At 34.8% G+C, this 12047-nt stretch overlaps 1 protein-coding gene across 1 annotated transcript; it reads left to right on the top strand.

The window, feature by feature from the left end:
* Positions 1 to 3113: 3113 nt before the first annotated feature.
* On the top strand, positions 3114 to 12044 carry LOC108373158 (tyrosine-protein kinase Fer-like; the record flags this gene model as incomplete). Its single annotated transcript, XM_017629008.1, has 7 exons — positions 3114 to 3125; positions 3258 to 3350; positions 8083 to 8179; positions 9021 to 9354; positions 9421 to 9699; positions 9788 to 9959; positions 12018 to 12044. Coding segments are annotated over exons 1-7 (1014 nt in total), but the record flags the coding sequence as incomplete, so codon positions are not given.
* Positions 12045 to 12047: the final 3 nt, after the last annotated feature.

Below are 12047 nucleotides of genomic sequence, written 5' to 3'. Positions count from 1 at the left end.
TTTCTAGCAGTTTCCATTTGAAACATTTAACACTTCGACTTCCGACTCTTATGCTGTGCAAGTAGAATCACAGTCTGTTGTGACCAGCCGGAAAGTATCTCGATTTCATTTAGATTTTGTTAGATAATATCCTTCCTGTTGAAAGGTTAGCCGAAGAGCCTGGCTTGTCCATGGCCCCCACATGTCGCCAATACTTTCTGCGCACAGCTGTATGCTACGATGTCGTCCGAATGGAAAGAAACGCTCCAGCGCTGAAAGTATTCCACGCGGCGCCTCCTCTGCAATGGAAATACCATGCGGGAAGGACTTGGCTTCCATTTGGCGCAGAAGAGAAACTAAATACTCTTATTTTTTAAATTATTATTATTTGATTCAATTTCATTTTGTTTTACTTAAACATTTATTTTAATTATGTGCCCGGGTTTCTTCTTCGCCACTTACGGCCAAGGCATTTATCAGCATACGAACATATGTATTTAGTACGTATGTATAACAATTTATGGTAATTCAACGCACAATGACTGTGTGGCCTCCGCTATTGGAAACCGCTTACTTATTTACATTGTTGACAAACACGGAAAGAGAAAACAAGATCCGCCATTGCAATGCGAAGTTTTCCAAATGTTTCACTAACTGGTTTTCACTTACCCGGTTGCTTCATCATCGCTTTTTTATGAATTTACTTTTGTTTCTTTTTCATTATTGATGGCAATGAAATAAGTGCACTTATGGTAAAGTTTTTATAGATCAATGAACATCATTGATACATTTTTTGGAAGTAGATTGCCATAGAATGTCTTTGCGGGAATCAGCAGAATTTTCGCATTTTGCTCCACAAGATCTCTTTTAATACAATTTAACATTTTTGTTCAGTAAATGAGTGTAGTGTCAAAAAATCGAATTAAATAACGAAAGTGGAGTTATTAAAGTAATTGGAGCATAGAGCTTAGCGTGGTCCTTAAATCTAGGAAGCAAATTTTAACATCATATTTGCTATATGTGATATCTTTGACTACAGTATTTAGTATCGAGTTTGGGTATTAGATGAAAAAAAAAATTGTTTTTATTTTTTTAGTTTAGTTTTTTAGTTTAGTTAGGGACCAAATTTTATATGTAATATCTCCGACCGTTCTATTACCGATTGAGGAGGTGAGCCTGAAAAAGATCCTTCATTTGATTTTTAAGGACCACCCTAATAGACATATTCTGATAGGCAGACTGTGCTATTAACAAGACCATATGCATGAGTAGTATCAAAGTTCATCAAAAGTTTACAAATTTTTTTAATCCATCGATCATTATTTCTGCATACATTCTGTATGCATGTCCTATGGGAGCATCCCTCGGTCCAGAAATGCATTAAGCCAAAGCATCGGTCTCTTTTATTTCTGAACTATAATTTGTGAAAATGCCAGGAGTATTTCAAATTGCAGGAATAGCCACTGGTTTTCTGCTACAGGCAGGTTTTCTGCAATAAAACACGCAAAACTGTAGAATATATGCACATACATAAATTTATTTCAGGTCCAAATATTGAGAGACGCAATGGAAAGACTGACAATTATAGCAAAACGGGATCCGCCTGTTACTTTAAATTCTAAATTAAGTTAACCCAGTAGAACATTTGTAACTGCTCCTTGTGTAACCCAGCAGAAAAAAATATTTCTGGATTAGTTCATAAATAAAATGTAATGAAAATGATTTTTAATTTCCAACCTAACCTATTTATGTACATATGTAACTGAATCCTCCAATGCATTGCCAATCCATATACATACAGATGTTTACCATTCAAATTTTCTGAATACTATATGGTGCTCGTGCCTTTTTACTTGCCATGCAGCCTATAGATGTAGATCCATTGTGCTGATCCTATAAAAGTTCACTCCAATTTTGGGCTTTATATGAAATTAAGCACAAGAGGATATCATGTTTCAGTTTCTCGATGGAGACGATAATCGCTCTACCTGCAGTCCATATCTGTAGAATTTCTCAAGTTGGTATCTTAACTTTGAGTGTTCTGTCAGATCTCGTTAGTAAGATTCGAAAGTTACTTGGAGTAACCTCAAGAAATAGCTACAAATTTATTTTGCCATCTGCCGACAAACTGAGAATTCTCCCACCCGTGTAGCCGTTTTGTTGTCATCAAAACCCTTATGCCCCAATATCCACAAGAAACGTAAACACCAGAGCTTAAAAATAAACCGCAATATTAAAAAGATAAGCATTGGTGCAAGATGAAGGTGACGTGAGTTTGAGATAAGATCATAAATTTACAAAAAGCACGCAGAAAAAAATGAGCTGAAAGAAGGAAATTAAAAAATAGGCATAAAAGATGTAAAAAAAATGCAACAAGGGAGATAAACAATCAGAAAGAATACACATATGTACATATGATGGAGCTTTTAAAGATAACAATCCACGTCCAATTTTATAAGCGTTAAATATTAAATAGAAAAGGTACAAATAAAGGCAAAATCACAAATGAGCTCACAATAACATCCGTTTGCTGCATTCAGACTAACATACATATCGTCGTCTAAAGTACAAAACCTCGTATCGTCGTTCTGAAAAATCGCGTAGCTGATGTTTTTTACCAAAAATTAGATTTGCTCACACAAGCTCTTGGCTCAATCCTTATCCTTTCGACCTGAAATATACTATCCAGAAATGCGATTTCCCTCTAAAAAAGGGGACCATTTTGATATTCCCTTTCTCATTATCATTACCACTACCATTATCATGACATTTTCATTATAATTACAAGCAATATCATTATCATTACCATAGCCATTACCATTTCTATTAATCATTACCATTTCTGCTACCTTTACTAGTATCATAATCATTATAATTACTACTACGATTACCATTGTCTTTTCCACCACCACTACCATCACCACCACCATCATGATTATCCTTACCCTTACTATTACTCTTACCATTACCACTACCATTACTAATTCCAGTACCATTATCATTAACCTTACCGCTATCATTACCATTACCACACAATGCCATTATCACGCTCTTGTTTTTGAATACACACATATTCATGTACATACATATCGACACCTCCAAACCGTTCCATGTCACCTTAGACTTAGTATAGTATGGTTTGTATGGTTTGGAGGCGTCGATATGTACATACATACATACTCTTTAAATTTTCATCAAGTTCTTGGCGAAGCCTCAGGTCCCGCCTATCTATGGAATGTGCAATAAAAGTAAAATAAATTTTTTGTTACCATCTCTAGACGGCACGTGAGCAACAAACAAAATATCAAAATAACTATCATCGTCAACAACAATCAGCGAACGCGGTAAAGAATGAGCGCGCAGCAATAACAGTAAAAACATACATATTTAAAAAATATTATTTATACTTATGTACATACATAGTAGTGCATCCTACAACAATACTTTATTGTACAGGTACAAATATAGTGTTGCCAGATATTATTTTCAAAAAACTGAATGTAGTTTTTTTTTAGAACATCAAGGGAGTTGGTTGTACATAAAAATAATAAATTTAAAATAAAATAACAGTAACCGTTTTAATAATTTGTTATTTTTTTATTTATTTATTTCTCATTATTTGTGGCTACTGGTATGCAAAGAGCAGCTCAAACTCCTTTTCTCAAAGAGAAAACGCTGCACCTGCAGCGCCTCATACAACCTTAAAAGTTTAGTTCCAAAAAACGAGAAAAAATATTTTAATTTATTTGTGCAAATCTGAAGGTTTGAAAAAACTATGGGCAATATTCATAGTTGAAATAAAGTCGATTCTAAGGTTAATAATAATGCTAATAGATTGGCGCTTACCCATATGTATTTAACCGATTTGTGGCATGCGCCTTGATGTTGTCATACAAAGCGGAGGGAACTACACTTTTACGCCGACTCCGAAGAAGCTGTTTTTCATGGCAGAAATACACTCGACGGTTCGCCATTGCCTGCCCAGGGACGAACGCTGTTAAGAAAATCCCATTTTTCCTCTATTTTTTGCGATGTTGCATTGACAAGAGCTTGAACACAGGCCCTGCGGAGTGGAAGCGCGCACTGGTGTAAGCTCCTTTAAAAAACTATAACTATCAGTTAAGATCGTGAATGTGGCAACACTGGTACAAAGTCATTGTGGTCTCAGCAGTTGCAGCTGCAGCAAACTTTTCATCAACTGCTGCCTGCCACCTTGGGTTAGAACTGAACTTTGCATGTTAACAATTCAAATAAATCTTAACATAACATACATAACTACTTGGACACTTGACAGTACTGGCAGCATAGAGACTAGGTTATTCTAACCAAGCTTCGCTGCCATTGTAACTCGCTGCTGTATTTTAAAGTTACCTTCATTTTCTTAGAAAAAATCTACGAATATCATCACCATTGTTTGTCTATTGGATACGCCGCAGATGTGCCTGAGCAGACGCCAATGCAGCTGGAAGCTAAGAAAATGAGTACCACTTAGATTTCTTAATTGAATGCTTGATTGTGGGCACTTAAGCGAAGTGCAGAACAGTAGACCCAGCATGTGAGGTGAAGTAAAAATTTGCCTAAAGTTAGGAGAAGAGCAGGAGCTTGGAAATTGTTTGGCAGCTTGATGATAAACTTCACATTGCTGCTGATTGTTGAGAAGAAGCGAAGCGACGAAATTAGTGCTATGGTGAAGCGATGAACAAAAGCCATAGCTGATGATTATGTGGTAAAACTGCAGCTCTAAAATGAGAGGAGAGCAAAGAGAAAACGCGTTGTTTTTTACAAAGTTATTTTTTTTTGTGCAACGGTGATTACCATCAATGGTCAGTTTGTTGTAGGCACGCAAACGAAGATAAAGAAGATTTCGATGATGACGCGCATGATGAGGATGAATGTTATGTTGTGATGCTTTTGTATGCACAGCATTTTGTATTGTTTGGATTGTTTTATTTTTTTTTACTTTAGTAATTTTCTTTTTTTTTGTTGCTCATCTCCGCTCAGTATTGCGTGGTGGCGGTGAATGCATAATTAAGTGCGATAACTGCAAACATTGCGGAAGTATATTAACTAATAAGCAGAAATGTGCAGTGAGATCAGGCAGTTGGGAGGCGATATACATATGTGTGCCTGTATGTGTCTATAAAAAAAAATTAAATTATGATTATGTAAACACCAATGTACATACATATGTAACAAGAATCAGGCTGATATCTTGAATTCATTAAGCATAAAAAATGTATTTGTGTATTCCAACATATTCTGTAATTATTTGCACGTATCTAAGCGCGTTGTTAGGCATAACTTCATTCACTAATTGATTTTAATTAGCAATTACCGTTATGTAACCTGTAGGCAACTTTTCTTTGATACCATTTTATGCTATTATGCTAACAAAGAATTCAAGAATTCCAAAAGTCTCTGTTGGCAGTTATGTATAATTGTGAATTACATATTGAAGAACTCTGCCTATCTAGGATCCGGCACCACTAATAACGCCGGCCTGGAGATCAAGCGAAGGATAACTCTTGCCCATAACAACACCTAGGCTCAGTAGGCAATTCAAAGGCACAACTCCTCTCGATGGAAAAAATATCACTCTCAAAAAAATCGCCCATCGTAAAAAGATAGACGATGTCCTGTTCGCGCGGCCGATAGGTACCGACCGAAGAAGATCTAATGACGAACTGTACGAGCTACATATATAATAGTTATTTTATGTTGAAAGATTTTACGACTTTAGAACACTTTAGAACGCCTAATACGTTTTAATAATTTCCTAAATGTGTTAATTAAATAAAAAATTAAGAATTCCGTAACAACAGTCATTGGAATATTTATTTTTTAAATAATAAAATATGTACCGTCTGTGACGTTCAGCAGCATTAGTGGACTTCAGTTCCTGAATCTACTATACAATATTGCAGGAGTGGAGAACCAAACCTTTAGGCATAAGACATTATAGGGACATCTTAGGATGGATCATTTTAAGTAACTCAACATGGTACGTGTTTTCTCTAGAGCTCAGGGCGGATGGTATTGAAAATGGGCAAAATCGGACAATAGCCACGCCTACCTCCCACATAACGGTAGTTTGCAGAAATACGAAAATTGTGATATTTTAGTAACTAATGAAGCTTATTCACTTAAAATTTGTATAAACAATGATCTCTTGACGGGAAATAAGAACATTATACATTTTCGTAAAATGGGCATAGCCCCGCCCACTTATGTTTATAAGCATGTATATACTCGATAACCGTTCTACCAATTTCTACCACAGTTGACATAGCTGTTGACCTTGGCACAAGTTAGCAAACGGTTGAAAATTTAAAAAATCGGAGAATAACCATGCAATATGACATATAACGGTAATTTAAAAAAATACTAAATCTGCGATAAATCAGTAACTATTGAAGCTAATTTACTCGAAACTAAATTTTGGAATAATTCTTTGGCAATAAACCTGATGACACCGCGCACTTATGACCACATATACATATGTACATACATATATATATCGGTAACCCTTCTATCAGTGTGTACCAAAATCGGTATAATTACTGTACTTAACACAAAAAGAAAATATGTTGAAAAGTTTCGCAAACGGCCTGAACTTACGCCCGCTTTTCATATAGCGGTAAAATTCTGAAGTTTGAAAATTAATGAATTTACTCAAAATAAGCTCTTAAAAATAAATAAGATTATTATTACGGAATTTTGGACAATGCGCGTGAAACCGCCCAATTACGACTACGTAACTTTTGAAAACGCTACTCGCATTACTATAAATGAAGGTCAGACATCGCTGGTAAGATGATCCAAAAGTTATGATAATCGGTTACTTGCTTGTATGTCCTCTAGGTCAGTTCATATAAATGTAACACGATTCCAGGCACTGGCATTTCTTTGAATACGAACAGTCGAAGAGTTAACATCAAAATGGAGAAAAGCGAGATTAGAGCAAATATCAAATAACTATACTTAAAGAAGTGATTACCACAGACGCACACATCGACTTGGTGGACATACTGAGAGACTCTGCTCCTCCATATTCCGCAATCGCAGTGCAGATCAACATAGCAAAATACGCCCATCCACGTCACTCAAAAATCAAAAGAAATATGTTTGGCATACAATTTGTTTAATTTAAATATAAGATTAATCGCAATATAGGCTTGCATTCGCACTAACCACTCTTTTTAGCGACCGCCAATATCTGGTGGCATGCAAATGTGCTACATAGCAAATGCCACGAAAACATTCATTTAGTCAACAACGAAAACGCATAAAAGCACTGAGGTTGATTAAAACTAGAGATGGGTACGGGACTAAATATTTATTTTTTCGATCACTACTATACATTACTTTTTCCCACTGGGTTTATTGCATGTATATGTATATGTATAAAAAAATGCTGCAACAAAAGGGTATATAAAAGTATGAATAATAAGAGGACTCTACTTGCTTGCTCGGAGTTCTCTTTCAAAGTGGCAGAGTGTTGGGCGCAGGGCTGCCAACTGTACTTAGCTAGTAAATGCCATATTGAGCAAAAAAAAGTGCCAAAATGTGCCAAATAGAAAAATAAAAGTGCCAAAAATGGTGCCATTCTTTGAATTCTTCCCATTTAGCATTAAAAGTAGAAGCACATTAGTAAAACAAAAGTAAAATGCCAAAGTAAGATAAAACAGTTGTATACACTATAGAAATTAGAAAATTTTAGTTGAGGAAAAGAAGTACACGCAAAGGATTTCCCAAAAATGTACTATATTTCAGAAGTGCCGGATCATTATCATCCATTTATTATCACCGATTCTATCCATGCAATATATGTATATTTATTCGTCCGACTATGTGCATATGTTTGGAAACCTAGTCCAGTTAGGCAACCCTGTCAACAGTTTATTTGTCACACTGTTAAATATAATTGTCAATTACATGGACAAATATAAGTGTTTTTTTTTTTAATATGTATAAGTCAGCATAAGGATTATAAGTACTTTACAATGATTTTTTATATTAAAACTTCTTGGATCTCATTTTTTTGTAGCTATCTTTAATTTGATCTATTAATTTTTAACCACATGCTCATTTTTATTATTTTAGCTCACAGACGAAGTCGTTCGTAAAAAGGCAGAATATCAAAAACATTTGGAGGGTTATAAAGCACTGCGTACACGTTTCGAGGAACACTACATAAAATGTAAGTGAAATAATTAAAAAAATATAAAATAATTTTCACTTATGAATATACGTACACTAGGGTGCCTCACCAAAAAAAAAAAGTTGCGGTTTTCCATCGCAATTATAAAATTTGGTATATTTTAAGACCTTCATCAAAATATTTTTGAAAAAATATTAAGATTTACGTGAGCTAGCTCGATTTGAAAATACCACCAAAAATCTATTTTTTTTTTTGATTTCGTTGATTTTTAAACATTTTTATACAGACTTTGTAAGCTTAAAGACTTCTATCATCTGAGCTGATTTTTTTTAGAAAAAATAGTTTTTGAGGCTAATTTTATTTGTAAAAAAACTAGATTTTTGGAAGTATATTTAAGTAAATCTTAATGTTTTTCCAAAGTATTTTGGCCGATTTCTTGAAATATAATCAATTTTATATTAGACGGAGAAGCCTTAACAATTTTTTTTATGGAGAGTGATGCACCCTACTGTACATACATACTTACGCTTTTGTATCACCAAAAATTTGTCATAACGTGCTCACAATTCAATTTTCTCAGTTCTTCTCTCCCAAATTGTTTACTTTAACCGTGGCTACCCTCAACTCGAGTTCCTACATTAGTATAGATTTCATAACCTTAGTTTTGTTTAGTACTTTTTGAAGCAATTATGGCTTAATACCGTCCCAAATTATACACATTTTTGTAGGTAAATGTTGGTTTTTCAACGAGAACGTTTTTTTTTTTTTTTATTGAAGTTTATAATAGTAACACGAAACATTTTAGTTATTTTTATCATTTTCAAATGCTGAGAAATCTATCGATTTCATTAAACACTTTTCTTCCTTCAACAACTTACAGCCGGTCGTGGTGGTCGCAAGTTGGACGATGTACGCGATAAATATCAGAAAGCCTGCCGCAAATTACATCTCACCCACAACGAATATGTACTCTCCATCACCGAAGCTGTTGAGGTGGAAAAAGATTTCCGTACAGTATTACTGCCTGGACTGCTGGAGCATCAACAATCCGTGCAAGAAAGTTTCATTCTACTCTGGAAGAATATACTGCAGGAGACCAGTCAACATGGAGATCTCACATCTGACAAATTCAAAGAAATACAAAAGCGAATTGATAATGTGATAAACAGCATAAATCCCAGTGAGGAGTATCGGGAATTCACTGAGAAACACAAGTAAAATTTAACCATCATTATTACTTATGTAGTATTAGCCTTAAATTAAATGTGAAACATTTGCAGAACCTCCCCCGCCACACCGCTTGTATTCCAATTCGATAACGCACTCATCGAGGACATACCTGGCAAACTGCAATCAAATACGCTAACAGTCGATAATCTTACCGTCGATTGGCTGCGATCGCGCCTGATTGACTTGGAACTCGCAGTGAAGGATTGCCAGGAGAAACAGCTAAAGATGATCGAGCAAGCGAATGGTGGTTCACCTATAGCGAATGGCAGCATAACGCGTAACGGTAGCACCGCTAGCAATGGCATCCAATCCCCGAAGGATAGTCAAAAGTAGGCGAGCATGTTTTTTTTTTGTAACTATAATAGTAAATAATTAGTGATTTACTTTTTAATCTTTTCTCCTAAAAATACTAAATAGTAGGCAATCAAAGGACCTCGGTTCACTGCGTTGTCAGGAAAAACAAAAACAAAAGTTGGTGGATATGATTAAGTGTGCTTTAAATGAGATTGGCTGCGAAGAGTTGCCATCTGGCTGTGATGATCATTTGGAACAAAATTTCATAGAAAATAGTTTTAATAACGATCAACAGGTGAGTAGATATTATTTGTAAGCTTACTTAATATTGCAATATCACACACAAGTCAGGTGAAGGGGCTTAAGAGTTAGTACATACATACATACATAGTGTTCAGGTTAAGGATATCTACATAGTCTTAAGTACATATACTGCTGTTGGTGGTAGGAGTGATTTTGTGCCTTTCGACTGTTACGAGTATATGTACACTTAAAAAGCACATGGTGTTTTGGAAAGCATTAATAAATAGTCACAGTGAGAGATTTTGGGTAAAAGATGTATTGAAAAGTGAAGGGGCTTTTTTGGGTTGTCGGTAATATTTGCTGGGTTGCGTTAGTTCCAACCCTATTGTGAGGTTTTATTTAACGCCTTTACATGCTTCCTTGTACAAATTTATTACTTGTGATTTTCCGAAGTAAAAATTCGGGCATGAATATTTGGATTTGAGAAAACCACTAAATGGATTATATCATGTATTTTGATGAAGGGCTTCACCACAACGTCATGAAAAATTTCGAAAAAAATTGAAAAATAGTATTTTCATTATCATCATAGAAGTTGAGAAGTGGGACATAAAATACTTGAAATGTTTTCAGTTGCGTAACGCCTTCACAAACAACTAGTTATGTAACTAAGTCTTGTCATAACGCTAAACTGAAAACAAATCCATGATCCTCAAATTGCATTTTTACGGCATGTACTTCCAAACTAAACAGCAGACTGAGTGTGTGAACACCAAAACGCGGTAGTCTAATTAAAAAGGCTAATTGACTCAATTAAATTTCTGTCTGAACTTAATATTAAGCAACCGAAGATATATTTGAAACCAGACTTAAGACATACTGGAGCTTGCTGGAGTTGCGTTGACCAGGTCCGTAAGAAAGGCCATCCGCATAGAGAATATGGATCTCAACTGTAAGCAAGCAACGGTGTGGCATGGAGGGGAGGCTATACCGTTATAGCATTTGAGGATATTTTTGCACTAACAGTAAGAGATTAATTTCCACAGGCGCTAGAGCACATTTATCTATTTTTAATTTTTTAAGCTAAAAAAGTTAGAAGTACGAAATCTGAGGATATGTTAGTCTTTAATATGTATTTTTTCAAAAACAAATATTACAAATTCTCAAGGATGTTCAAGGATAATAGATTTAAAGAACGCTCTCAATACTTATGCGTACTCTCTTTTATCTAATATCCATATTTTTATTCTACCTTTCACTAAATGTTTTATTAATTTATTGAATAAATAATAACTTTTGAAATTTCAACGCCAAATATTTGAAGGGATATACAATATGAAAGTTTCAGCTGGTATGGGAAGTGCCACGCCCCTTTTCAAAAAACACCCATTTTTCCCCATTAATATGAATTTGATTTCACATACATATCTAGTAGTCTCAGAGCTCACACCTCAGGGCTAAATTAGTAGCTTTTTCGAGACAACCATTAGTTGATTACTTCATGAACTCGCATGAGGTGTACTTTTTTGCAACCGAGCTACAAAAGAACGCTCGCTTAAATGATGAAATACGCGACTTATTTTTTAAAAACGTATATATTTTACGCAAATACCTCGAATAGTTACCCATTTAAATTGGTTTTGGTATATATATACCGTTAAACTAATCAAATGTTTCTTGCCAGCTACCAACAGGGTTGCTTAAATAGCTAAAAATAAATTTTACCCGAGTTGAGCGTTCTTTTGTCGCTCGCTTACAAAAAAAATGCAGCTATAGTAGGAAACTTTGGCAGGGAATACTTACTTTTCGATACATCTTATAAAACACATGAGCACATTTTTAGGAACAACATTTGAATACTTAGAGCAAAAATAAATAGAAAATCGAAGTTCTGAATACACTACATCTTTACTCTGGAAGTTGTACGCTTATGTTTATTTTTTTACTTAATCAACTTTCTTTCTTCCCTTTTACACTCTTATTCACTTAACAATTATTTTTTTTTAAACTACCAAAAACATCATTGCAATACAATCGAAAATTTTGCAAAACAAATCCAACCAAAACAAATGCAAAACCCATAAATCATATAACAATCTCTGAATAGCAGAACTCTGCGGCATCCACCAATTCCACTGGC

This window comes from Rhagoletis zephyria, unplaced genomic scaffold (genome assembly GCF_001687245.7).
Source record: "Rhagoletis zephyria isolate East Lansing unplaced genomic scaffold, Rhagoletis_zephyria_1.1 Rzeph_scaffold_06429, whole genome shotgun sequence".
Lineage (NCBI taxonomy): Eukaryota > Metazoa > Arthropoda > Insecta > Diptera > Tephritidae > Rhagoletis > Rhagoletis zephyria.
The sequence above is the reverse complement of the archived record's forward strand: the minus strand, read 5'-3'. Positions and strand labels throughout refer to the sequence as shown.